This window comes from Camelus dromedarius, chromosome 8 (assembly GCF_036321535.1).
Source record: "Camelus dromedarius isolate mCamDro1 chromosome 8, mCamDro1.pat, whole genome shotgun sequence".
NCBI classification, from domain to species: Eukaryota; Metazoa; Chordata; class Mammalia; order Artiodactyla; family Camelidae; genus Camelus; species Camelus dromedarius.
Genome location: NC_087443.1, coordinates 83,291,783 through 83,319,762, shown reverse-complemented (window position 1 = coordinate 83,319,762; position 27,980 = coordinate 83,291,783). Strand labels below are relative to the sequence as shown.

Here is a 27,980-nt window from a genome sequence, read left to right as displayed (position 1 = left end):
AGGCAGGATGAGGAGCAGAGCTGTGGCCCGGGCCCCGGTCCAGCGCCCACCCACCGCTGACCCGGCTGTGCAGACACCAGCAGCCCCGGGGCGGGGGCTCCCAGAGGCGGCTCAGCAGGCTTCTTGCAGGAGTCGGGGGTCTTCGGGGTGCCCTTAATCCAGTTATGGTGCCAAGTCTCCCTGCACCCATGGTGCTGGCCGTGCCTGCATTTCCAGGCCAGGCAGCGGGCGCCCATCCACCCTCGGGTCAGATGGCGACACGTCCTCGCGGAACCGCTGGGAGGAGGCCCTGTCCCTGCTCCTGCTCCTGAGTCTTCAGGGCTGATTAAGGCCCTTGTGCGGCCACCGGGCCTCCACCCGCAAGTTAGAGAGGTGCGCCCAGCGAGGCCATGGCTGGGGGCGTCGCACTTGCTCTGTGAAGGGCCCACACACGCAGCACACACGTGCACTCACTGCACATACATGTACCACTCAGACCCCCCCACTCACATGTGCACACTCACACGTGCTCACAGCCATTGCGATCCACGCACGAGGCACAGACGCAGGCACACTACACACCCACACTCACACGCGTACACATGCTCATCCACGTGCCCACCACCCAACTCACAAACACAGCACACACGGAAGTACGTTCCCACCCTTGCACGTCTTGTCACAACACACACCCACACACGACAGACTTGTGTGTGCACACGCACGCATACACACACCTCGAGCACAACGCACACATGCCAGCACATTCACAAACACTCGTGCACACAGCGGACCTCCCGCCCACATCCTTTCAGAAGCTCCTTCGTGCGAAGGGCTCCTGGATGGGGCTGTGCTGGGGACTGCTATACGCAGAAAACTTTGCCTGCCGGTGGAGTACGTCGCAACACTTCCACAGGTGGACTCAGGAGGCTGAGCCAACACTGACACATGGTGTGGAATGTTTAATGCTGTTTCTTTGGTCTGGATGGTGAGGCACTCTTTCTGTTCTGCCTGGGGTGCCGAGGGCAGGAAGGAAGGACGGTGGGCTCCCTGAGGGGCCCAGGGGCACAGAAGGGGGGCTGTGCCCCGAGGAGGGGCTAACCGTCCCCAAGGGAGAGAGGCGCACACGGAAGCTATTAACCAGCCTCACAAAGGGCGAACGATGAAAATACTGTATTTCATGGACAGTTCTGTGTCTACAGTGAGAACCCAGCACGCCCCGGGTCTCTGGTTTGTACCAGCCATGGAAGCAGGTGAGCAGGCTGGACGGGGGCCGGTGCTGTCAGCTGCTGTCAGCTTGACCTGTGAGGACACACGGGATTCGGGGCAGGCCCCAGGCACCGTGGTCTATTACAACCTCACTGTCAGGAAACCAGGCTCCTGTGCCCAGATACTGAGAGTCAGCCCGGGGACGGCTGACATGCCGCCCACCCCAGGCGCATGAGGAAGGGCCTCCTCCCACTGGGGCCCCCCCCAGACCAGACACAGCTGCTGACAAGTCCTGGGGACCAGGCTGCACAGGGCGAAGAAAGCCTGGCCCTCGGGTGGCTGGACAACACACCACCCTGCACGTGCACCTGTGCCGTGTGCAGCAGACGTGTGTCCACGGGTGATGCGTGTGACGCGCGTGGTGTGTGCTGTGCACGTGAGCACCACCCGCACACATGTATGTGGCATGTGCACCAACACATGTGTGCGTGTGCATGCGTGTGGGTGCACATGTGCCACAGACCCAAGGAGGGAGGGCGGGAGGGAGGAGGGAGGAATGACTGCCGGGCTCACACGCACGTCCCCCGGATGTCTGGGCTCTGCCTCCGTGGGGACGCACGGACCCCCTCCCGAGGGATGTGCCACTTGCTGTCGCAGAAGGATCTATGATTGACATCTGTCCTCCGACTCACGGTTTTGTGCCTGGAGGGTCACAGTAATGCCAGCGCCTCTCTGTGGCAGGGAACAGAGCTGTTCCCAAACACCCCTGTTGGGAGGCGGGACCAGTCCTGGCAGACGCTGGCGTTGCAAGCTGAGTCTATATTAAAGGACATCTGGGCATTTCGAAGGCGCGACCCTTCAGGCCCCCGCTGGCCCTGGAAAGGCCTCGGGTCGCCGACGGTCTCTCGGAGCGTGGCTGCATCCCAGACTGGGCTGAGGTTGGAGCCAGTGCAGGGCAGGGAGCTGACGCGAGTCCCCACGACAGCGGAGGGGCTCATGGCAACTGCCCAGAGTGCTCTGGACTGACCGGCAGGCTGTCTGCCCCCAGGAACAAGACTTAACAACACACACACGAAACACTAGAAAATGTTGGTGGCACCTCCTGCCGTGGGCAGGCGGCAGGGTGGGTGGGATGCCCGCTAGGCTGCGCGGGCCACGCGGGTGCTGAGGGCTGCTCCCTTGGTAGAATCCCTGCCCGGTCCGTCCCTGGGCTGCCCCCCCGGGGACCAGGCATGGCAGGATGGCAGGCAGGTGTCTGGATGTGGACGCTGGTCTGACCTCAGGTCCGTGGATGCAGATGTGGCCCAAAGTGTCTTTCTGCTCCAGTCCTTCCTGCTGAAGGGGTCAGTGGGGTACCGCCAAAGCTCGGTCCGGTAGTGACCCCCTGCCCCCTCGTGCGGCAGAGGTCCTGACGCTGCACTGAAGCACGCCCGGTGCGTGTGTGCGCGGCCACATGGGCGACGGTGCCCGGCTGCCCGCTACACCGTGGTCTCGTTCCTCCAGGGCCCCGTGCGGATGTTGCCGGTGCTGTCGGAGCCGTAGGGCATGTCCCCCTTGACCAGCCCGTTCTGGCCAGGGCCCCCGAAGGGCAGGGACTGCGTCCTCCGGAGCATCTCGAAGTGACCAGGGCCATGGGCCACCTCCCTGCCAAGCCGCGGGGGGCAGCCATAGACCACGGGGCTGGCGTCGCTGCCCTCAGGCTGGGTGACCAAGGGGAAGGGGTCTCCCTGGGCGCAGCAGGCCAGTGAGTGGGGCCCCACTGGGCCCTCGAGCGAGCTGGGGGGGCTGTCCGTGCGGGAGCTGCGGGGGCTGCCGTCCAGGCTGGACGGGATGTGGTAGGCATACTCCTGCTCGGCTGCCTGGTGCTGGCTGAAGTAGTGCGGCTTAGTTCTGCCCTGGGGGCACCTGTGCAGGTGCGAGTCGTGCCCGAAGGCATCCTCCTCGTGCACGTGGATATGGCCCGTGTCCTCCATCAGCTGCTCGCAGTGCATCTTGGCGCAGCAGGGCGTGGCCGGGGACAGGCAGCTGACATGGCTTTGGGTGGCCTGCAGGTTGGTCATCTTGCAGTGGCTGGCCTGGGGGTGGCCGAAGCCAAGTGGCTTGCCGGGGCACGGTGAGTCCGGCAGGCAGGCCGCGTGGCCCAGCACGTCCCCGTTGGCATCAAGTGCGGGGCGGGTGCCGAGCTTTGCTGAGTGAGGGTCCCTGCGGGAGGGGCAGCAGGACCACCAGCAGTGCCACACATCGTCCCGCTTGGCACAGTGGTGGATGAGCACGAACAGCCCCAGAGTCACGCAGAAGGCGCCATACAGACAGCTGAAGACCATGTCCAGGAAGTGGCCTTGCGACACTGCCAGTGCCCCGAAGGTCCACGTGGCCACGAACAGGAACAGTGTGAAGGCGGCGGCCCGCAGCTGGGCCTTGAACGAGTGCTCGTTCTGCAGCAGCGAGGCGGCCAGGGTGGCGCGGGCAGGCGGCGAGCCAGGCGGGGCCCCGGGGCTCTGGGCCACCTCTGGCCCCGCCAGCCGCTGCTGCTCCTCTGCCCGTTCCCGGAGCTCGTATCTGCGCTCTGGGTGGCGCCGCAGCTGGACGTATGTGCCGAGGAAGTACACGCAGGTGACCAGGGCGATGAAGGCCGCCGGCCCGTAGAAAGCACCCAGGCTGGGCTCCCAGGCCATCCAGCAGCTGTGGGAGGAGAGCGGGTCAGCGAGGGGCCAGCGAGGGGCCAGCGAGGGGTCAGCAGGGGGGCAGCGAGGGGGCAGCGAGGGGGCAGCGAGGGGGCAGCGAGGGGCCACATGGGGCAGCGTGCCAGCTCGGGCCAGAGGTCTCCCTGGGCTCACGGGACCAGGGTGTTTCCCACAGGGAGGGTAACCGTGCGATGAGGGAACACAAACACGGCCCCGAGACAGCGTGGATGGTGTTTAGGGATGTGGGGGGCGCAGGCAGGAGCCGGGCCTGGTTGCGAGCTGCCTGTCTGCCTCTCTCTGGTGCTGTTGGCTCTCCCGGGTCGACTGCCTTTCCCCGTCCTCAGCTGGACAGATAGGGCACCCCGTGCTGGGCCTGGGAAGGGGTGAGCCCCCAAGGGAGCAGGGCAGCTGAGGGAGGCATGCGGGGGGCTCAGCCAGTGTCACAGGGCCTGCGAGAGCTGTGCTCATGCAGCTGGGGGGCCGGCTGTCCCAGGAGGCTCTGCTCTGAAGGGCAGGAGGGACGCTGCAGGGACAGAGCCCAATGGGGACCTGGCCCCGGGGGCCCAAAACACCCAAGGATGTCACTGTCAGGCACAGCCACAGCCACCAGGTGGCCTCAAGGCAGGAGCGGCCTGAGCAGGGCCGTGGAGACAAAGGACCCCATCCTGCTCAGAGCCTGGTACTCACTATGCAGCATCCACGCTCTCCGTCCCGTAGTTCCTGATGCTCGTGGCAGCCGTGACGCCGCAGATGATGGAAGGAGCCCCTCCACTGATGAGGTAGAGCCTGCGGGGTGGGGCCACTCACTGCCAGGACCCACCCACACCCCCCAGGACCGCCGCCCTCCTCCAGGCCAAGGAGGGGCGAGGCCCAAGTGTCCTGGCCGAGCAGCTGTCTGGGCAGCACCGGTCCAACCTGACCGAGGAGCTGCCGCCGGACCCAGCCTGACCTGGCCTTCCCCATGCCCCACATCCCTCCGTGCCTCCCCTCAAGTCCCATAATGTCCCCTGTTCCCCCAACATATCCTACATCCTCCATGCCCCGCATTCCTTCCTGCCTCCCCTGTGTCCTCCACGTCCCCCCGTTCCCCATCCCCACGCCCAGCCCCCACATCCTCTCACTGCCTCCCCCATGTCCCCCACCCCTGCTCGCTGTCTGCTGTGCTCAGGGACAGAGATGGCCTTGGCCAGGCCCAGCACATTGGCCGGGGGGGGCGGGGGCAATGCTTGCTCTCGTTCATGCAGCAGAAATGGCCGGAAAGACATGAAGCCCCTGAGTGGCAGTGGGACCGTAGTGGACGGGGCGGGACTGTAGGGGATACTGTGGTCAGCTGCCCAGGCCCCCTTCAGGCAGACGTGCTCATCCCCCTGGGTGCGGGGGGCTCTCAGCGGCATTCCCTCTGGAGCTGCCTCCAGCTGCAGCCCATCTCACACCTGCTGCAGCAGGTTGCTGGCCCCCAGAGACCAGCCAGTGCCTGTGGAGGCCAGTCAGCCTGGTAACCTTGGAAAGAGGAACTACAGGGGCCGTCCCAGCTCCTTGTCGGCCTTGGAGCTTTTGTGCTGCCTGGAAGCCCAGCGTCCCAGCTGCCTGGGGGTAAGTTCTGGCATTTGACTCCTCCCCAGGAGGGCAGCAGTTCGTGGAGGGAAGCTGGCCCCACCCCAGGTGTGAGCTGACTTTCCGGTCTGCAGGGCCTTAGCCAACAGCTCCAGGCAAGGCCATCTGAGTGCCTGACCACTGATGCAGGATGCTGGCGTGTGAGGACGTCACAGGCACCTGGCCATGCAGCACGCTCCTTGTCGCTTATGGTGGGGGGTGGTGCGTGATGGGCGGCCTCTGGGGCAGGACTGAGGGGTCAGCTCGGAGACCACCCCCTAGAGATGGGAGTGGTTTTCCGGGGTTTGCAAGCACCCAAATCAGTGCAACGGTGTCGTGTCCCCAGTGGGGTCCAGGGCCACGGGCGGGAGTGGAATGACCCTGCATAGGGTCACTCACAGGGGACACTGTGCCTCCCTGAATTCTGTATGCAGCGGGTGCATCCTTCCGAATGAAGGAGAAACACACATTTGGACAAAGTTAAAACCAAGAGGATTGTCAGCTGGCCTTCACGTCAAGAAACGCCAAATGAACCCTTCAGGCTGAAGGGGTGTTGTACCTGACAGAAACCTGGACGTATGAAAACCTCAGAAACACTAAATACTGGGGTAAACATAGAAGGTTTTGTTTCCTCTTAATTTCTCTAAAATATGTGTAACTGTTTAAGGATAGTCCCAGACCGTGCGGCTCCTCCACCCCTCTGGCTGTAGTCCGAGCCAGACGGCGCCCTCGAGTCCTGCAGGTGAAGCTGTCTCAGCCGCTCCACCGCCTCCACCCAGGCCCCCTTGGGCCACTGGGCGCCTCTTCCTCTGCGGGGAGCTTCATCAGGCCCCTCAGAGCTGCTCCCCTTCCCCGTCCACTCCTGGGGGACAGGGGCGAGCCGGCTCCCTGGCTGCCGTGTGGGCTCGGCCAGCAGAGGGTGCTGGAGGCCACTGCAGGAAACTTCTTGCTGCTGCCGCCATCAGCGGTGCGGACGAGCAGGACTTGCAGTCAGTGGCGCCCTGCCAGGGCCAGTGTCGGCCTTCGCTGGCCCCAGCAAGGACCCTCCTGCAGCAGCCACAGCTCGTCCAGTGGCTGGGGGCCCGCCCCACCCATCACCAGCCGACTCCAGCCCCACCCACTCCAATGAGGTTGTAACCCCGTATTGGAGGGGCCGCCTCGAGAAGCTGGAAAGACACAGAAGCGGACCCCACCCTGGGGCCCCCGAGGACCAGCCTGCCTGCACCCAGTTTAGCCCTGCCCTCGGCCGTTTCTGTCCACTCTGGAGCCCTTCCCCCGTCTGCCACCGAGCACCCAGGAGGGCCCTGTTGTGACCTCCCTGCCAGAGGTGACGTTCACCCAGGCCAGGGGAGCTGAGCGGGGGTGGGGGTGGGGGCACATGGATGGCGGGGGTGGGGCGGGGTCCAGGCCCACTTCTGAAGTCTGACCAGTCGGGTCATCCGGAGCCCCTGCACTGAGACCCCCGCACTGAGACTGTTTGTCACAGGAAGCCGGCATCCGGGGTGGACACATGGCTGACGCAGCCCAGGGGGCAAAGGGAACGTCACGTGCAGACGCGGGCAGCAGTGATCCAGGGCACCTGCCCGGGCCCGCCTGTCAGGCCAGGATCCTCCAGGGCGATGCCGTCCTCCCGGTCCAGGCAGCATCCTTCGTGCTGATCCGGCTCTTGAAACCCTAGAGATCAGGCTGATGGCTTCAGCTTCGATAAAGGAGCAGCTGCACCACTGCCCAAGTAGCCGGCTTTCAGAGTCACTGACGTGCGTGGAACACAGCCTCTCGTGTCCAGCTTGCACTGACCAGGGTGGATGGAGGGAGGTAATAACCATCGGGGATTTGATGCCTGGAGAAAAGCTGGTGGACAGAGACCCCGGGGCCATGCGAGAGTGAGGGGCGTCTGAGCACTGACCATGATGAGCAGATGGTCTGTTCAGAGTGCGCCCTGCGGGGAAAACGTAACTGGGATGCTTCACGACGACCAGGATGCATTACAACGCAGCAGCACATTGGCCAGGACTCACTCAGGGACAGGTGCCAGCACATGGGGCTGTGCGCTCACTTTTACCTGAAAAGGGCTCCTGTGTTCCTCGGCCAGTCTGAGAGCAGGACGCCAGCTCCTGGGTGTGGCCTCCCAGGGCCTCGGGGGACACGGGCGTCAGGCTGGACCCCTCCCGCAGTCGCAATGGAGGGGCCGAGTGGAGCCGCTAGCCCAGTGCTTGGCTGAGCTCGACCCAGGTGGTGCCTGTCTTCAGAATCTCTGCTGCCCGAGGAGGGATCCAGGCAGAGAGACCCCAGGGAACTATCCCTCCACCCGGCAGGCTGTCCAGAGTGGGCATCCACTATGTGGGGGACAAATGGACGAACCGCCCAGGATGTGGGCACCTCAGCGCCAACGGCTTCTTCACGTGAAACCCACCAGTCAACCATAAGTGACGGGAAGCCGTCTAGGTGCACTTATCAGAAAGGGCAGAACAGACTGAGAAATTAGGCTGTAATTACGTGCAGCTAAATTGGGGGTTAGCCCCCGAGCATCCTAAAATCAAGCAAGAAGTTCTGGTTCTGAGGTGGGTCCACTTTGGCTGCCTCCTGCAGATCCGACGGCCATGCTGAAATCCTGACCCTGGGCCGATGGTGCCGGGATGGGCCTCGGTCATGAGGGTGGAGCCTCACGCATGGGAGTGGGGTCTTCAAGGAGACCTGGAGTCCCCCGGCCCCCTGTCCCGTGAGGATACAGCAAAAAGACGGTCATCAAGGAGCCAGGACACTGGTCCCCACCAGACACCGAATTTGCTGGTGCCTTTTTCCTGGACATCCAGCCTCCAGACTGTGGGAAGTAAGTGTCTGCTCTTTAAGCCGCTGACCTGTGTTGTTTTGTTTTCCTCACCCAAATGGACCAAGACATTAATGAGGGTGAAGTGGAGAGACATGTCCACTCAGAGGCCTCGGCTGAAGGGGACTGGCCAGCGGGGCAGCTGGGGAGCTGCCTGTCCCGTCCACTGGAGACCACAGTCCTGCGCGCCCTGCACAGCGGGCCAGCCACATCCCAGCGTGGACTGGACGACCTGCGAATGGCTGGGCTTGGGGACCCGTGATCACCAAATCGTACACAGCACCTTGCGTGGTGATGACACAGGCAGGCAGATGGGGACAAGGACAGAGAAGAGCTTGACCAGGGCTTGAGGAGACAGATGGTTGTGGCGTTTCAGCGCCCAGTCCTCCTCACCGTGACGGCCCTCAGGGTGGCCGTGCTGAGGCTGCCAGTCCCTCTGCACGGGATCCCCGGCCCTGCTCTGTCTCCCTCAGTGTCTTGGAACCTCCAGTCTCTTTCTGTCCAGCTTTTCTCCCTCTTCTCTCTCCCAAACAGTCGGACACGTGCCGAGAGCTGGGGAGCTTGTCCTGGACGGCGCCCACTCCATGGGCGAGAGTGCTGACCGCCGGCCCGCTCTGCTCCTGGACGTGTGGCGTGGAGACCTGGCTCCCAGTGTGTCCCCACCTCACTGACTGACACAGCTGCTCTGTGCGTGGGGCTGGGAGCTCACCTGCCACGGTGCTTGGGCCGCGGGGGCAGCCGGGGGGCCAGTCCCCAGGGCCAACCTGACCGAGTTCCACCTGGCTCCCTGGACAGAAGTCCCAGTGTGTTTTGCTCCTGGAGGAAGAAGCCGGCTCGGTGTGGTCGCCCCGCGTGAAGACTCCTCCATCTGGGGTCCTGCTGGGCGCCTCCGCACCCTCTCAGCCTCCGAAGTGTGGCTCACACCCCAACCGGCAAACCCCGCCCTGGGCTCCGTCCTCCGCTTGTTCCTGCTGGTGGGCTGGCTTTCAAACCCCAGTGAAGTTCCCTGGAGCCAACACCCCTCGACCCCATGGCGGCCCCAGGAGGGCCCTGCCAGTGCCCCGTGTGGCGCAGTGACCCCCGCAGTGACCCTGACAGTGAGCACAGCATGCCTTCTCCACAGCCTCGTCCACGCGTCCTCTGGGGTGGGGGCTTCATGACCCTCACGGCATCTGCCTTCTGAGAACCCCCTCCCCACCTTGCACACCCTGATCCTCCCAGATGCGGCCTGGCGTGTCTTCTCCCACCGTGGGCCCCGTGCGGGTCCTGTTCAACCGCAGGCACGGAGCCTCCACTTCTGTGCTGAGCCACGGGAGCCCGGACGGGGCGGGGAGACCCAGGCCTCCCACGGCAACACTGAGCCTCTGGCCCCTCATGTCAGAGCAGAGTTGGATCAGACCTCTCCCGTCCATACCCGGGCTCTGAGCGCGTTCATCCAAGGCCGAAGTAAACGACACTCACGGAGTCACGGCCACTTATCTACCTGTGGTTTCAACGCGAACAAGCAGGACACGCCGGGGCTCGGGTGTGGTTTCACGTTCCTGTGGACACGCTGCTGGTTGTGCTGGGACCTCGGGAGGCGGCACCAGCACCACGGGGCACGAAGGCTGGACCAAGGCTGCGTGGACACTGGACGGTGTGGCTGGACGGGAGGCTCTGCATGGAGTCCCTCCAGGTCGTGGTGTGCCAGAGGACGCCACGATGGGCTGAAGGAGCTGTGTCTTGGCTCAGGGAGACCTGGTGGTGGGAGCCGGACGGGGCTCCTGGCCTGGGTCCACGTATAGTCTGGCGCCCTCCCTGGGCGGCTCCCCTGGGCGCCCGCTCTGCTCTCTCTTCCTCTCTCCCTGAGCCCATCACGATGCTGCCTGTGTGCCCGCGTGCTGGTTTCCCAGGCGGGCCTCCCCAACTGGGGAGAACCAGGTGGTCCTGCTGCCGAGAACCCCGGGCCCAGCTGAGGCTCCGAGTCTGTCCTGCCTGCAGATTCCCACTTCAAAGGCTCCTTGTCGGTTCTAGGAGGTGCTGCCCCAGCAGGGGGCCCCAGGGCAGCACCGACGGGCCAGGGGCCCAGTTCGCAGTCACCTCACAGCCTTGAGGTGGGAGCTCTGCTCGGTGATGCCTGGGCCTGGCCTGGGGCCTGAATCAAGGTGACCCCGCAGGGCCTGGCCCACACTCCACGCCCGTTCCATTCCTCACACAGGGAAAGCAGACCTGGCCGTGCAGCCCCACAGCAGGACCTGAGGAGTCGCCCATCCCCTCTCCAGCCTCCCTGGCTCCTGGCCCTGCCCTCAGAGCTTCCTAAATGTGGGAAGGGACGAAGCACTGTGTGTTTCCCTTCACCGGAACTGAGCTCTCCCCCCTCAGCCACGTGGCCCTTTCCGTCAGGCTGGAGTTTCCTCATCCAGCTGTCACAATTCTGTGCAGACTTACTTTCCCCTGGAAACCGAATAACCTGAGGTAAATAAACAGCGCACGCATGAGTACCCAGCAGGTGGAAGGAGAAACCCCAAGGACGGTCAGAAAGGGCCTTGAGGCAAATGAAGAGCCCACGAGACACCACAGCCTCCGGGTCGGCCAAGGCGGTGCCAGAGGGAAACGCGGGGCCGGGGCCTCCACAGTCACAGCAGAGGGGCCTCAGACGTGGAGTCTGGCTTCACGCTGCGAGGAACACACTGAGCTCGAAACGGCAGAAGGAAGGAAGGAACAGAGACAGAGCAGAGACGACACAACGGAGGAGATTTTGCTAACGAGCTGCCGACGCCCAAACTGGGACAACCTGGACCCCTCACGCCGCAGCCCCCTTGTTTGTAAAATGGAACCAGCCACGTTCCCGCTAACGTGTGTGGAAGCGCTCTGCGAGCTACGAGGTATCATGGAACTGACTCTGTGTTGGACGCATCTTCTGTTCGAAACAAATGGAGAATAATTGTGAAACACACACCGACCCTTTAGCAGACAGCCTGACAGTCTGTGCTCAGTACAGGGCCCCTATTTCAAAACAGAAATAAGGAAATACAGAAAATCGAGGGAATCAGATGGTTCTTTTAAAAAGACCAACAGAACTGGCCGACCATTAGCTAGACTAAGAAAAAGGAGAGCAGGCCAGTGCAGCCTGGGAGTTCCAGCCAGAGCAGCTAGGCAAGACAGGGAGTGGGGGAATCGGAACCAGAAACCAAGCAATAAAACGCCCGCCACGCCAACGACACGACGCGCATATGATCCACGAGGACGCCGCCGGACCTGGAAGCCACTCCAGCGAAGTCGCAAGATGTGCGCAACACACAAGACCAGCGGTGTCTCTGCATGTAGGCAGTGCTCAGCCTGAGCGCAAAGCGAAGGGAGCAGTCCCGTTTACGAGAGCAGAGAAACTACTCAGGGAAACATTTGACCGCGGAGCACAGACGTGCGCCCTGAAAATTGGAACGCACTCTCAGGAGGAGTCAAAGAAGACTGCGTTTACGGACTGGATCCTGTTGCTGGCGTTAGAAGGCAGCACCTCCTGATGTGCCCTACAGACTCGGTGTGATCCCTGTCAGAATTCAAGGACCGTCTCTGCAGAAATGGAGAAAGCAAGTTTAATATTCGTGTGGGATTTCACAGCTGATTTCTTTTTATTTCTCTTTGGGAAACTGCAGAGCGGGGCTGGGGGCTCTGGCTGCTGCCCGCGCCACCAGGCCCTCCTCGGGGCTCCGGACACGTGTGGCGACCTGCTGGCCGGCTCCCCACGACACCCTGGCAGGAGGTGGTGCTGGTGATGCACAGGGACTTCCCAGCGCTGGGAGCGGGGTCAGGGAGGCAGAAAAAAGAGTGCCCGTGGTCGGGCGGCGGGAGGGCCCCCACTGATAAGGGTGCTTCTGGGTTGAGAACGACTTCAGGGCCCAGAGTGCGGAGGGCAGCTCATGAGTGCCCCAGGGCCTGGGAGGAAAGTCTCCAGTCCTTGGGGTCCCCACAGTCAGCCTCTGGTCTCCCCGAGAAGGCCCAGCCCATCACATCGGCCGCCAGCCCCAGGCCGGGCCAGACCAGAGAGAGCAGCAGGGGAGCAGGTCTGCAGTGGACCACCCCCCACTGCCCCTCCGCTCCCCACCTCCAACTCCGCAGCCCCCATGTGCACCTGTGGGGGTGTGCCTGCCCAGACGGGTGGGGGCCAAACACCATGTGGACACACCCTAGTGTTAAGGCTTCTTGTACCAAAGGAAGGGGACGTGGGTACGGGGCTGGTCTCCAGGCAGCACTGAGAGGAGCAGCGAGTTTGACGGGCCCGGGCCAGCCCCCTACCCCGAGCCCCGCGGCCCCTGGCGTCTGGCTGGGTTACATGCCTTTTGAAGCCGCCAGAGAGAAAACAGTGTGCTCCACCCCACTCTTCAAAAGGCCGGGCAACTCTTCAATCAATTTCAGGCCCCAAACCACTTTGAGACTGATTTTTAACCCAGGGGACCTGGGGCCTCCTGAGCAGGAGGAGCGAGGTGATTAACCCCCGCCCTGGCCGGAGTCCCTGCGCGAGCACCGACGGCCCGGCTGTCAGGGCGTCTGCTCCATCTGAGAACCAGGTTGTGCTGGAAACCTCGGGGCGAGGGTCCTGTTACTCACGTAAACAACACAGGACGCTGTTTCATCTGCCTCAGAACGGGCTTGTGCTGGGCTGCGGGCCTGCCTAGGCCTGGCCAATGGCCCTTCAGTTTCAAAGCCAGATAGAGCTCAGTCTGAGGGGCTGGGCGTCCCCGACCCCTCGCACAGGCCACAGCCTCACATTGGCAGCAGCTGCCCCTCATGGGGACCACCCGTGTGGGGCCGTCTCGGGGATCCCTGGTGAAAGTTTCCCAAACACCCAAGTCCCCCTGCCCCGGCCATCGTCCAGGGCAGCCTCTGGCCGAGGCGTGAGCCACCACGAGCGGTCACTCTGGGGACGCCCAGCCAGTGGCTCGCACTCTTTGAGCTCAGGTGATGCCCTGGAGACGGTGGCAGGTCAGACGGCTTTGAGCAGCTGGTGCCCAGGCTCAGGGCCACGCAGGCCCATGGGTGCCAGGCTCTTGCCAATGGCCGATTTGGATTCAGTCTTGGTTCAGAAAGTGGCAGGGTAGAGCCAGCGGAACACTGACTGTGAGGACGGCCGCCCGGTGACGGGGGCAAGCGCAACCTTGTCTCCAGGAGCCGAGATTGCTCCTGGACGGGGAGTGAGATGGCCTCCTGCTGTGGCCCGGACAGACTGAGCCCCCAGGCTTTCCCGGCCCAGGGCTCTGGGAGGAGGTCTCTGGCTCCCGCCAGCCCCAGGTCCGTTCCTGCCACGTCCACCTCGAACCCTCCCGGCCCGAGGAAGCAACGGGGACGGCTGGCTGGAGTGGGGGCTCCTTTCCAAATCCGCCTGCCACTGGCCGAAAGGCCCAGGCTGCTTGGTCACCTTGAGACCAGCAGGTGAGGGTGACTTGGCTCCCTCTTAGGTCTCTGAGACCCGTGAATGAACCGAAGCCAAGACCAGGGCGCTGACCCACCACAGAGCCGTCTCCATGCGCGCCCACCCACAGAGGGCGTAGGGGTCTCCCAGCGGCAGCTCAGCACACAGGAGGGCGCGCCCAGCATGCAGACAGACGCAGGCCTGCCTGCACTGCCCCCGCACCCCATTCCTGGGCACCCACCCCAACACAGAGCCCCACCCCAACCCCTGCCACCTGGGCCATCGGGTCATCCTCGGGCCCCAAGTATCCTCGTGGCCAGTTTGCCGAGACCCCTGGAAGGAGGTGTAGGGCCAGGGGCTCTAGTAGCCGGAGGTGGCCAGGCACGTGTGCTCGGTACCTGAGCAGGGGCTGCTTGGGGTACGGTGGCTGGTCTGTCCCCGGGCACAGGGGGGCCTTCTTGGTCACCTGCTTGTAGATGTTCCTGGCAGTGACTCCGATCCACAGCATGGTGGACAGCGTGGAGTAGTGCAGCACGATGCCCACCTAGGAGGGAGAGGGCCAGTGAGCCCACCGCGGCACGCCTCCCCAGGTCCCAGCCGCCCTGCTTCGCGTCCTTCGGGGGACACCTCAACGGTGAGAGGGAGGGAGACCGGGAGGAGCCCCAGGGTTCTCAGGGCAGACACCACCCTGCACAGGGGCCTACGGGCTCCTGGAGACACATGGGTCCTGGAACTGGGCAGCCTCGCTCTCCTGCGGGGAGGTGGGGGCGGGGCCCGCGGGCCGTCCTGCGAGGTGAGCACACCCTCCCCACTCCCGGCCCCGCACACGTGCACACGTCTGTCTCAGTGCCAGTGCCCAGCCCCGCGGTCTCCCAGACGCCCTGCAGGTGAGTGAGATGCCCTGGGGATCGGAGGCTGAGGTCCACTCCCTGCCGGGCGAGTGGCTCGTTACTATGGAAACAGCCCGGCCGCCCATGGCCGGCGGCACTGCATTAGCTAGTTACGCACTCCACACTCCTGCTTCCATCCGATCCTGAGGTCACCGTTGAAGTAACGACCTGCCACTTCGGGGTGACAAGTAAAATCTGGCTGTAGATGGAAAGGATGTAAATGTTTAAGGAACACAGAGATTCTCTGAAGGCAGTAAGATTGCACCATTGTAACGATTTATCAAATCCAGAGTTCAGTTTGGACCAGAGGAAGGTCTGTAGTAACTGACGGGAGTGCTGTGGGCGGTGGGAGAGCCCCGGGGCTGCTGTACGTCTCAGGTGGTTCCCCTTGTCTGGGAGGGTCCAGCCTTTCCCTCAGCCTGGCCTGGATCTTGTCACGCGGTCGTGTGTGCCTGGTGCCTTGAGGTCACGTTCTTGCCCTGGCCTGGCTGAGAGGAGGAGGCTCTGGAACTGGGGGCTAGAACTCCCTGCACCCAAAAAGGAGACAGAGGGACCATGTGGGCCTGGCCCTCGACGGAAGGACAGTCTGACCTCCTTTCCAGGGACAGCAGAGTGGCTGCCGTCATGTGTGGATAGAAACAGAGTCACATCCTCTGAAGGCGCCCCAGCCTCGGCCCCGCAGCTGACCCGGCCCAGAAGGCAGGGGGAAGGGGCTGGGCCCTCGCCCGTTTGCTCGGAGCCTCGCCAGGCTACGCAATTTGTGGATCATGAGAAGCTGTAAACAGCAGACCTCTGTCTCCCCGACGCCACCTCGAGGCCGGACCATGGAGAGGTCGCTGAGTCACCTCCCCGGCTGCCTGGCCATCGCCCGGCCACCCAGCCCACGCTTCTGGCCCCAGGGCCAGGGCTGACGCGCAGGCCTGGGTGGGGCCTCCGGGCCTCCGGGCCACCGTGTTCCTGACGTCACGTGGCTCTTCAGCACAGCTCACAGGCATCATTTTATCACCATAACAACCATCTATTCTCTGCAGCCACCAGAGCTCTGGACCACCTCTCCGACATCGCTTCCCTGCGATGCTGAGCAACACTTGGATGGGGAAGGTTGGCCGCAGGAGTCTGTTCAGGCCTCAGGCGGTGGTGAGCTGTCACTTGTCACGGCAGGGAAAGGGCTGGGCGGAAGCCTAACGGCTGCTGACGCAAAGCCACGTTTGCTGTAAGGAACTGGCTCGCGTGCCTCTGCCTCTGGAGGCCGAGGAGCCCAGACTCTGCCGTCACCGAGCTGGAGGCCCAGGAGGCCGACGGTGTGGTTCCGGTCTGAGCCTGAGTCCAAAGGCAGGAGGCTGAGGTCTTTCTTCCTCAGGCTTTTGTTCCACTCAGACCCTCGTGGTGGGAGGGGCCGCTGTTGGGCGCACAGTGTGCCCTCCTCAGGCCACTGGTTCAGATGCTCACCACCTGCAGACACACCCTCACAGACCCACCCAGGAAGCTGTTTGACCAAACGCCTGGGCACCTGTGTTTCATCAGCTCGACATGAGGTTAACTCTCAGGCCTTCCCTCTGGGTTCTAAGCTGTGCCTCCCAGGGGTCTCTCTTCTCCAGTGAGTGGTGGGCGGGCCTGGCCCACCCTCTGTGACATTAGCCGTGTCTGCAGTGGGCGGGCAGCGGGAAAGCTCACCGAGGGCTCCTGAGGTCCCTATGGCCGCTCTGCCCCCATCGCTCCTCCTGATGCGCCCGGTGGGTTACGTCTGGCCTGCATGCCACCGGGACCACCCCGCCGGGATGCTGTTCTCCCTGCTCCGCACGCCCGGGGCTGACGCACGTCTGCGAGTGAGTGGGTGATGCCCCGCTTCCCTCAGGAGACGCAGTCGGGAAGCCAGGCCTCAGCGACGCTGGGCCCGAGCCTGCTCCTCTGGTGGTCCTGAGGTTGTCACCCCGAGGGGACCGGGTGTGTCCCACGCTAACAGGGCCCCTGCAGATCTCGCCTCTCCAGACCCCAGGCCTGCTCGGCCCCCGCCCACCACGCACTTCGGGGTCCACCCGGCCTCCAGGAGGACGCCTGGCCTCCGGGAGCCTCTGTCTGGCTGGCGGACTGGAGGACAGTTCCCAGCTTTGGTGGAGGGCGGGGCGCCCAGGGCCGCAGGACTGGGAGGGGGCCTGGGCCTGGCCGTGCCGTCAGGATCCCAGGGCCCCTGCTGTAGAGTCCAGCACGCAGAGCGCGGGAGGCCAAGTGCAGACACGAAGGTGACCATGCATTTTGCTGCTTCCAGACGGCACCGCGCCACAGCAGGCACTCACAGAGGACAGCGAGCTGGCTTCCCGGGGCTCCCCCCGTGGTGCTTCCACGCTGTCCAGAGGCTGACAGGAGCGTGTCTGCCCCTCAGCACGGCATTCAGATATGTGCTGGTGACTTTTCTGCTGGGCCCAGGGAGCGACTTCCCGATGGGATGTCAGCCCTAACGTAGATTCGCAGAGAAGTGACGTCCCTTCTGTGTAGAGAAGCGGGGGAGGCCGAGGCAGCGGTGCTGTCTCCGGGCCTGGCACCTGCTTGCAGGTGGAGGGTGTGTGGGCAGGAGCGCACACGGAGTCTTCCCCCAGGCACCCCCGGGGCACATGCCTTTTGGCCACTGATTTCCAGGGTGAGTCGCCAGCCACTGCTGTCTGTGCAGGTGGACAAGGCATCTCCTGTGGACAGATGGCCACCAAGGTCAGCCGGCACACGTGGGTGTCAGGTGACAGCCTGCAGCAGCCCCCGCAGCTGTCAACAAACTCTTGTTGGATTTATAGCAACCAAGGCTGTAAGGGGAGCGTGTGACTTCCTAATGGAGGCAGCTGGGACACTCCCTCCACATGCTTCAGGCAGATGGACACCCACCAAGGCCTTGGTAAGATGCCCTGTGGTCCTTGGGCAGCCCCCACCAAGCCCCTGCCTGGGTGCTGCAGGTGTCTGCCCACCTGGAGGTGACTGTGCCCCTGGAGGGGTTGGTCCACCTGGAGGTGACTGTACACCTGGAGGGAATGGTCCACCTGGAGGAGACGGTCCACCTGGAGGGGATGGTCCACCTGGAGGGAGTTGTCCACCTGGAGGAGACTGTGCACCTGGAGGAGATGGTCCACCTGGAGGGGAACGTGCACCTGGAGGGAGCTGTGCACCTGGGGGAGAGAGTCCAGCTGGGGGAATATCCACTGGGCTGAGCCAAGTAAGCGGCTGGCAAGAGGCTGGAGAGAGGAGAGCCTGGGTCCCTCGGTGTCCAGCTGCAAAGGTGCGCCGGGCTGCCTGTCCTCGACTGGCAGCTGACAGAAGGGCCTCTTCTGAGCTCCATCAGGACCGAAGGGCAGTTCATGCTCTCCCTCTTTTTAAAGAAAGTTCAGGCGAGGCCGAGGGGTGGGAAGAAGACCTTTTGTGACTTGTCCTCTCCATGCCCGGAGCCGGAGCTCCCCTTTCACGCGAGTAGGAGCAGACCTCCCCAGAGCGAGCTCCGCCGTGGGCCACGTGGGGCGGGTGCACGTGGCTCTCTGTGGCCTGGGGCCCCGTGACCTGCCAGTGACCAAACCCCCTCCCTGACTGGGAGCTGCACTTCCTTGGGGTCTCTCCTTCTTAACTGGAGTAGAGCTGCTGTACGGCGTTGGGTCAGCGATTCAGTCACACACACACAGACTCCTTCCCGTTCTAGGTCGTCAAGGCTGCTGACTACAGCTCCCTGCGCTGTCCACTCGCACCCATGGATTCTTACCTGGACCGAGGGGGCAGGGGGCCCCGCCCCACGCTCCTGCCCCACAGCCTCAGCGGGAGAGGCAGGTCGTGTCCCTAGCTCTGGGTTGAGCTCCGTTTGTTGGGCAAGGAATGTCTAGTTAACATGTCACCTTACGCCTTGGAGAAAGCTGGTCCAGTTGAAAAATAAATCAAATGACACGATCGAACGCTGGGCCAAGCTGCAGACTCACATGGGGAGAAACTGCGATGCAGACCCTGGATGCATAAACGCCCCTTCACGAGAAACACCTGAGCGACACTCAGCTGTCATCCCGCTAGCAGGGCACTTGCCACGCGCCTCCCCTTCGGTGGGAGAGCTGACGGCCCTGCAGGTCTGCAGGGAAACGAGGGAAGGCAGCACTCACCGCCTGGCACACGGTGGGGTGCTTGGTGCGGTTGATGCCGCCGGCGAACACTGAGAAGGTCAGAGCCGCGTGGAAGCAGAAGTTCAGGAGCGCGTGCCGGCCTTTCCGGCTGATCCGGATAGCACTGTGGGGACGGAGAGTTCGCGTCAGGACCTGGCAACTCGGGGCACAGGGCAGGCGGGAGCCCACTCACCCGAGTGCCACATCCCATCGGTGGGGGAAGGGGCTGAGGAGCTCAGAGCCTGGCTGAGACGGGGCCAAGAGCGACACTCCGGAAAGACCAGACTGTGGGAAGGACAGACCCTGCTGGATCCCCCTTGGTCGGTGGCCGTGGGGTGGCTTGGTGTTAAGTCCCCTGGGGAATCTGGAGCACCTGCCCGTTGGACAGGTGAGGACACTGAGGCCCTGAGACCTTGGGACTTGTCCAAGGTCACAGACAGAGAGGGGAGAGAGGAAAGCCACCAACCACACCTCCTGGTTCCCGGGACAGAGCTCTCCCCGCTCAGTGGACGTCTGACACCTGGTGGCTCGGATGCACTGGAACACCCCCCACAGCCCAGCCTCTCCCTGGACTAGGATGTGCCTGTGGCGTGTCCATGTCCACGACCACCCCGGACCCAGTGATAGCCAGACAGACTGCTTAGCCTCTGCCTGCTGCTGTCATCGCTACCCCAGCTCCTCTGTGGCCTCAGTCACAACCAAGCCTCCTCTCCGACCCCGGCTGTGGACATGACTCTTATTGTGGACTTCATGCTGCTGGGGGCCAGGATCCCGCCTCACATTTCTCAGTGAATCTTCATGTGATGCCCTCTCCCCAGGCAGAGGTGGCCTGGAAACCAGCTCAGCAGGAAACCAGATGGACTCTCCTCTGGACAAAGCAGAGGCAGAGCTGCTCGAAGGGCTCTGCCGGCTGCTCCAACTGCCCACAGTGGGGCGGCCAGGGTGCCTGGCCAGTGGAGGGGGTGGACTGCACCTGACTGACGAGAACAGGGAGGCTGGCCTGGAGGGCGTGGCTGTCCCTGAACTTTTGGCCACCCTCGGCCACTGCCAGGGCCACCCGGGGCTGGGCAGGCTCGCGTCGGCCTGCCACCTGTGACATCCCTCCTGGGCACTTCTTGCTATGCGAGGGCAGGGGTCTCCCAGAGGGTCTGCATTGGCAGGTGGGCGTGCATCCAGGGCAGGGCGCCTCACCTGCGGTGAAGGACGTAGGTGGCGGCAGAGGCCAGCAGGCAGAGCAGCATGACGGCGGTGCAGGCGTACACCACGGGGTGCAGGAACTCCCCGGGGGCCTGGGGCAGGGAGAGGACGGCCCTCAGATCCTGGAGAGGACACAGAGCGGAGCGTGACCCACGCGGCCGGGCGCCTGGGCAGACCCACTGGGCTCTCCCTGAGTTGGTGAGGGGATTCTCAGATCAGGTGGGGATTTGCTGGGTCTCAGCAGAGGCGGACAGTCTGCCTGGGCAGGAGAGGACGAACACTGCCCCGGTGGGTCTGCTTCGCTGCGGACGTCTTTGTGGGCTCTGATGGCAGCTCCCGAAGGACAGTGTTTCCGCTGTGCCCGGCAGCTGGCCTCTGGCCTCCGGCCTCCTTCCCACCCAATGCCGCTGATGGAGCCTTGGGGCACCTGCGTCTGTCAGTGGCACTCGCTCAGCTGAGGGCACGGCTGCCCCGGAGGCCTGCATGCGGCTGCAGAGGCAGCAGCTCACGTCAGACCACCCCAGGTCCCAGGTCTGAGCCTCACACCCACCGACGCTCTGCTTTTAGGGACGTGGCTCAGGTGGATGAGGTCACAGGACCAGCATCCCTGTAAGAGGAGGGACAATGGGAGCTCAAACACAGAGGAAGGGCCACGGGCCCACGTGGCGGGAAGGAGCTGTCTGCACACCAAGGGGCAAGACCTCAGGAGAAAGCAGCCTGCGTGCACCTGCACCTTGCGTGTCCAGCTCCAGGACCGCGAGAAAGAAATTCCTGTGGTTTAAGCCACCTGCCATGTGGGACTTTGTTACGGTCACCCTTGGGGACAAATGCTCCCCACTAGGTGGGTGGTCTGGCTCTCGGTGCTCAGGCCAGAGGGTGAAGTCCTTGCTTGACCCCCAGCCCAGGCCCTGAACCCCCCACTTTGCCCCCACGGCCCCTGGGGGATGTGCCCGGCTCTGGGAGGACAGGCTGGGGGCCATGCCCACTGGTGAGGGCTGCCAGAACCCCGGTGAGGCCCCAGAGCTGCCCCCATGGTGACCATGGGGCGGGTGGTCAGGGCAGGGCCTGCCTCTGCGCTGGCCCCGTCCCCAGGCCACGGCAGTGTCCAGTGCTGACATGCCCACTCCGGGCCAAGGGCGGCTCCAGACGCACAAGCCCCGGACAGTGGGCGCAGTTGGTGGAGCCTCCAGACCGGGAATGGGGGATGGAGAGATGGCCGGAGAGGCCGTGGCCCGTCCACGGCAGGAGGCAGAAAGCAAGCCTGTCTGAGCCCTCAAGCTGCTTTTCTCCTGAGGGACGCCTGTCATCAGTCCAGCTGAGATGACACCTTGCCAGCCAGCAGGTGCGGGACGTGCTCAGAGGGAGCCGCCCACTACCCAGCGGGGCCTCTGCCCCGACTCGGCCCAACGCAGGGACTTTGATGAGGACGGCTCTCTGTTGTCCTGGCAACGGCTGATGGAGTCCCATCACCTGGGAAAGGCCCTGAGTGACGTGGACACCTGGGGGCTCCTCAGCGTCTGGCTGTGCAGGGGCCTGACCGACAAGCGAAGCAGGAACAGTGTCCGGTCCCAGAGTGAGCCGACGGCCAGGGAGGCGCTGGACAGCCGCTCCACAGACCTCACCACGGCCGCCCTTGCACTTGGGGCCCGACTGCCCTCGGGCTAGGAAGTCTGACTGGCAGGTGTGGACGTGCACAGACCATCAGTGATGCCCAGACACACGGGCTGTCAGTAGGACACATGCTGCTCACAGCCCAGATCCCAGGAAACCATGAGCTCAGGAGGAAAGGCAGCCTCAAGGTGACGGGGATGCAGAGTGTCCCCAAGGGAGACCCGGAGGTTCTGCTGGCTCCAGCCGCCTGGGAAGGCATGGCCCTGGGGCAACAGGCCTGGCACGGCTTGCGAGGACGGTTTTTCCCAGTCTCACACAATGCCTGGTGGAGCCGCTGCCTAGGGCGCGAAGGCCGCTGAGCCCGGTCCTGCAAGCAGGAGCCTTCGCCTGGGGAGGGGGGCCCCCATGACGGGCAGAATGGCCCAGTGGAGAACAGGCATTTTGTAAGAAAGAGGGTGCAGGGCCGGAAACACTGGCTGCCCCTCATTTCCCAGGGACGTTCAGCTCCCACTGGCATCAGGGACACCGGGGTGTCCTGACCCTGGCACATTGCCATCAGGGTGGCAGGAAGGGGACCCGCGGCCGAGAGTTCCAGGGCACTTTTGCACCCATCAGGTCGAGGGCACCAGCCTCCTGTCAGGTGCAACTCAAGGCGAACATCGAGGACACCGGGTGTCCTTGGTCAAGCCCTGACAGCAAGTGGCCTTTTCGCCTGTGGTTCGTCTGAGAGCCTTCGGCTGGGAGCAAGCGGGCCCAGGTCCCACAGGCGGCCACGTGTCCTGGGCCTGTGCTCGCTCTTTTCACAGAGACGATGGTTTGTTCCTCCCGTAACGTCAGCTGGGTCTGAGACCCCCTGACTCTTCACAAAAGCCCACCTTGGCTTCCGGTTTCACGTCCGCACACAAGAGCCGCTCCAGGACCGGCTGGTGCCCCATCCTCTCACCGACCCTATCAGGACCATGTCCTCAGTGCCCCGAGTTGAAGGGCCCAGGTGTGTCCACCTTCTCGGGGTGTCGTCATTGTGGTGTGAACACTGGGGAGCTGCCTCGCCGCCCCTAAAGACCGAGGCCAGACCCCTGACTCTTGTCTGGGGCGGGGGTAGGGGTGGCGGGCGGAGAGGGATCGAGGAAAGCTAGCCCGCGCTTCCCAAGCAGAGTCCCCGCAGGGACTGGACAGCCGGGGTCCCTGTGTCCGGGAGCCATCAGCACATCTGGCCCTGGGAGGAGTGTCCAGCAGCCGGACCGTGGCGGTGGGCTCACCTCCAGACGCGTCCTATCTGCCACTTCATTCACACGCACAGACCCTCTGTCTTAAGCCAAACAAGGGTCAGAGCTGGCTTTCCTGCAGTAGGAACGCACCCTGGAGCATCAGTGCAGGACCAGTGTTCGCACAGCCCGAGGTCTCCCCACCTCCAGGGCTCCTGCCTTCTGGTCGAGGCCCCAGTTTTGGGGCCTCACCCAGGTGAAGGGGTCCCTGGCCCCGAGTGGCTGCATCCACCATGTATGTTTTAGAAGAAACAGATTCAATTCCATTTAGCCTCCTGGTTTTTTTTTTTTTTCTTTCTCTAAATTAGAGTTATCAACAGTGCTTTCTACATTTTTAGAGGTGACATTTAAAATTCAAAGTAGGTAATGCAAAACGGAGATACATTTTATATTTTAAAGTTCACACATGTACAAGTTCCTCTTGGAAGAATCCACTCTGCAGGTGTTCCGTGGGCAAAGTCCCTATAATGGTCCAGTACATGGTCAAACAGCATAGAACTGACTGCCTTCTCTGGACACGACCTTTGGGGGCTGCGGGGCCGTCAGGGCTCCTGGGACCAGTGACAGGGACGGAGTGTGCAGAGGGGTCCACAGAACCCACAGACAAGCTGGGGGCAAAGGCCACCGCCAGCCTTCTTGGCGGATGGCCGCACGCCAGCTGCCGGAGCCGCAGTCCTGCCGCCGGCTGTGGGGCTGGAGCCTACGAGTCCCGTCACTTCTGCGCCCGCAGGATGGCCGGCGGGGCTGCTGTCTCCTCTAAGAAGCCCTGGCCCCGCTGTCCGTGGAGCCTGCAGGCGGGAGCGACCCACCCAGGGCAGCAGCCCCCAGGCTGGTCTGTTCCCATTTCCCCTTTTCTTTCACATGTTATACGATTTTACCCAGATGTGTCCTTGCTGGTAGGCACTGCAAATCAACTAAACCAGGATGTCAAGAAAGCCGAGAAGGAGGGAGGGGAGAGGTCAACTCAGGGGTCGCTCATCCGGTCAAACAAGCTCGAGTGGCCTCTTCCAGGCCGAGGTGCGGACCATCTGCGGGCGTCCCTCCCACGCAGTGAGGTGTCCGCGCTGGGTCTGCAGGGGGCCAGGAGCGGGCAGGGCTGTCCTTCCTCCCAGTCTCGTCCCAACCAGACTGACCTTGGGGGAGCCTGTGGTCCCTTGTGTGCTGTTTAATGTGGTTCCATCCTTTCGATCTGTCAACCTTCCGGGACAGTGTCCCGGGGGGAGCAGATGCAAAAGATAAGTAATTTATTCATTTGGAGCACAAGTTACCCTAATTGGACATTTATGTGGCTTGTTGCCGTCTTCTGAGGATGTGTGGGCCGACTGAATTTTGAAGAACTTTGGAGAAAAATACATTGAGAAATATCACGGGGGTTTCCTTCCAGACTGGAGGTCACTTGCTTAAAACTGTCAACACAGACAGAGAGGAGGCATCGGGTGGGCGATAAACTCTGTGAGAGGAAGGTAGGTTTTAGAGGTTTATAGAAATTGAAATATTGGACTGAATAAAAAGCAGCAAACTGGAGGAACTCCCTGAACCTCTGAATTGGTGTCGCGGGCGGATGCGGGCGGTGGGAGCAGCAGGTTTGGCCGGGGTCCCGCTGGCTCAGACAGAGCCCCGACGCCCTGCAGGCTCCCTCCCTCCCAGACCACCCACAGCCCCGGCCTCCAGGTCTCTGCCCTGCGTCCACCCTGGTCTCTCCGGGGTTTCAACTCCACCCTTGCCTTTTGAACGTGGGTGCTTCTGTGCAGAGCAGCGGCGTGCCATGTCTGTCTTTGGGGCAGGCCTGGCCTTTTGCCCTGTCCTGGTTCCGGGCCCTGCAGGACCTGGCGAAGGATGCCCTGACACACCGATGTCGGTCCATGCCTCCTGGGCCTGGGCCACACGGAGCAAAGCCACCAGTGAGGTCTTGGTGCCACTGAGGCCCCAACATGAGTGAGCGGGTGGGCTCACCCTCTTTCCCGAGACAGGTGTGGCGGCACGACCGACTCAAGGAAACAGCACACGGGTTTGGACGGGTTCCCTCCGATTCCGGAGTCTGCCACTGTGTCCCCTTGAAGAGCGCTGTGCCCTGAGCCGACAGGCTCACAGAAGACTACGGGGCGCAAAGTCACTTGCATTTTGGAACCTGCTTGAACTTGACAGCTGGCAGCACCATCGCGGGAACAGCTGTGCAGGTCAGCCCCTGTCAGCAGCTGTGGCCAGGGTCAGTGCTGGGCGGGTGGGTGGGGGTGTGAGGCCTGGGCTCTACCCGCTGGAGACGGGGCTGCAGGCCCCCCAGCCCCCCGGGGCGGCGCCTGGGAACTCACCATCCTGCGGGCGCTGAGGGCACGCAGGCAGCGTGTTCAGAAGGTGCGTAGGGCACCAGCAGTCCCGCGGGAAATCGCCCAGAGAGCACCGTGTTTTCAGCTTCGGTCGTACCTGCTGGTGACCACGGCGTCTTTACAACTGGGGGCTGGAGGCGCCTTGTCTGACCACAGGGGTCGGGGCAGCCCACCGCCAGGGCCAAGTAGGTGGTGGGAGTGTGGCAGGGCCAGGGCCAGGGCCAGCCCTGCTGGTTCTCCTCCCCACGTGCCCCAGGGTCACGGGGGAGCCTGCCCAGGTGTCTACACCTCAGACTCTCAGACGCGCTCAGGAAAGTGCTTGCAGCCGAGCTGCAGCCCACACGCCAGGCTGGGCGTTCTCTGTCCTTCCGGAAAGCCTCCCCAGCGTAAGTGTTGTTTGTCAGGAATAAAAACCCAGCGCACAGCTGAGATTCCAAACTCTCCGGGAGAGGGTAGCCCAGCTGATTCCTGCAGTCTTGACGGGCCTGCGTGGAGTGGGCTGGGGGCCGGGGGGAGAGGGTGGGACGGACTCGAGGAGGAGGGCCCCTGACCAGGGCCGCCTGGCGGTTCTCACGGGAGGGCCAGAGGGTCAGACAGGAGGTGGAGACGGGGCTGATGCTGGGGAGGACAGCGCACATGCGCGGGGCCCGAGGGGCCTTGCTGGCCCCCTGCCCTGACCTATGGCTCACCCTTCGTCTGCCAGTGACAAGGATCCATTTTGCAAACGAGGATCCAAATCTGAGAATACAGAGCCTCGGACACGGCTGCCCCGGAGGCCTGGCCGTGCTGGGGGCAACAGGTGGCTGGCTCGGGTCACCGAGCTGGGGGTGCAGCTGAGCTGTGCCTGGAACGCGACCCTCAGGCCCCTGAGAGGCCGGCGCCGGCCCCCAGCCTCCAGGCCAGGGGGCAGCTCTGCGGGCAGCGCTGACCTCTGGCTAAAAGCTTCTCCCTTGTTTTGACATTTCAAATTGAACAAGAAGATGCACCGGTGACTCAGAACCCCTCCTTGTGGGGAGTCGCATCTGCCCTAGCGACTCGCCGTCGTTGTCCAAGCCTCGGCCACCTTGGCCTCCCTGTCCTCCGGCCATCGGCATTCCCCGCACGCGCTGGCCGCTGTCCCTCACACACACACGCATACACACAATGCATTATTTACAGGCGTCAGCCTTTCCGGAATCCAAGCGGGGGGCAGCACAGGAAGTGCCCCTGCCTTCAGGACGAGCCCCTCCCCCCCGCTGCTCATGGTGGCCGCACCCCCTTCTCTGGAGAGAGACCCGACCTCCAAGCTCGGCGTCCCTGCAGCGGAAGCCCACCCACGTCCCCTGCCATCAGTTCGGCCAACTTTTTGGGGGAAGGGGCCGGCAGGGCTGTGGTGGGCAGCCGCGTGTGGAGCCTGGGGGCCGGAGTGGGAGGCGCCCAGCCCGGGGCTGGAGGAGGCTTTCACAGGTCACAGCCTGGGGTGGGGGCAGGACGCCGTCTCCCGTGAAGCCAGTGAGTCAACGCTGCAGCCTGCCGGCAACTCATTAGTATGGTCTGCGAGCAGCCAGCAGAAGGTCCACTGGGCGAGGGCAGCCTGGAGCCCCGGCCCCTGCCCGCAGCCTGGCACGGGGCAGCTCCTGCTCCTGCCCGGGGCCCGTGGGGGGGTGGGCGGCCCCGCACGTACTTACCATGAGCACAGAGAAGTCACTGAGGTGTGAGCAGAGGGTGGAGGTGGCGCCGCCCGCCCGGCCGATTATGTTGCACCCTTCTCCCCGCCAGCTTCCATGGCTGTCTGGAAGGTCAAGGTCCCGAACAGTGGCCACGGGGACGAGCCCCTGGCGACCGCGGTGGGGCGGGCAAGGGTGGAGAGGCCGCCCCCATCTGCGAAGACAGGGCAGGGTCAGGTGGGGGGGTCCCCCTCCGCAGGGGACCCCCAGCATGGCCGGCGGCACCTCCCAAAGTTGGCCCCCACCTTGGCTCCTCTCCACCAGCCAGCCTGTTGGAGTGTCTGTCTCGGCCCGTCTGGGCAGCAGAGGTTCCGGGCCGACCTGGGCCTCAGGGCGTCGGAGGGACCTGGCCCACAGCCACATGCTGTGCGGGGACCCTTCCTTCCCCGTGTTTGAAACCCCACCTCTGCTCACCATCCCAGCACAAGACACTCAACCCAGTCTTGGGCTGCAAGAGACACGCAAGGCCTGCCTGTCAGTTTAAATCAAGAGAGTCAACAGACCTTGAATTAATCTCCTAGGGAACAGCCGGCCCGGGCGGACGGAAGCCTCTGCTGCCTGGACGGGGCTGGACCTCAGGGGCTGTGTCCCCCCACAGACTGAGTCCTTTGGCGGCTCCGGGCCGTCAGTGGAACCCAAAGTTATCCAGAATCTGCACTCGGAACAGCAGGAATCACCTCCCTGGCTTGGCGCCCAGGAAGCGGCCAGGGAGTGGACACCACGGCCAGTGGGCTCCGAGCTTGCCTCCCCGGGCCCTGTCGCTGCCTCACTGGGGCCCACCTGCCGCAAACCCCGGAGACGCACAGCCCAACTTCTCACCTATTTTGGTGAAAACAGCTGGAGTGGCCACGGTCCTGTGCCTCCCGTTGGCGGCGAGCCGCGGTGAGTTCTCGGGTCTGGGGAGCAGTTTTCCATCCCAGAGGCAGCGCTCTGGAGCCTGCAAGTGGAGTTATCAACAGATTGCAGGACCGCAGCCCAGCGCCGGCCGGGGCTCTGCACCCCGGAGGATGAGTCAGAGCCAGGAGCAGCCGACATTCAGTGCAATTCTCAGCAGGCAGCTTCCCGAACTCTGCGTGAGGACTGCCAGCGGCCGCTGCGCCTGCTCCCGCGGGCGGCGACGGTCGGGGACGAGGGACGGTCGGAAGCAGGAGCCGTAACCATGGGGATGGGGGAGGCGCTGATGGTGCGGCGAGG

General features: G+C 63.6%; 1 protein-coding gene across 1 annotated transcript; it reads right to left on the bottom strand.

Annotated features, from left to right (window-relative positions):
- Positions 1-1,137: 1,137 nt before the first annotated feature.
- ADGRA1 (adhesion G protein-coupled receptor A1) lies at positions 1,138-27,980 on the bottom strand. The gene is made up of 7 exons (XM_010998313.3): positions 27,606-27,980; positions 26,748-26,940; positions 19,875-20,002; positions 18,684-18,807; positions 14,077-14,222; positions 4,560-4,658; positions 1,138-3,870 (listed from the first exon to the last, which is right to left on the bottom strand). Exons 2-7 carry the CDS (start codon positions 26,748-26,750, stop codon positions 2,667-2,669), a joined length of 1,704 nt encoding a protein of 567 aa, XP_010996615.3. The 5' UTR covers positions 26,751-26,940; positions 27,606-27,980; the 3' UTR covers positions 1,138-2,666.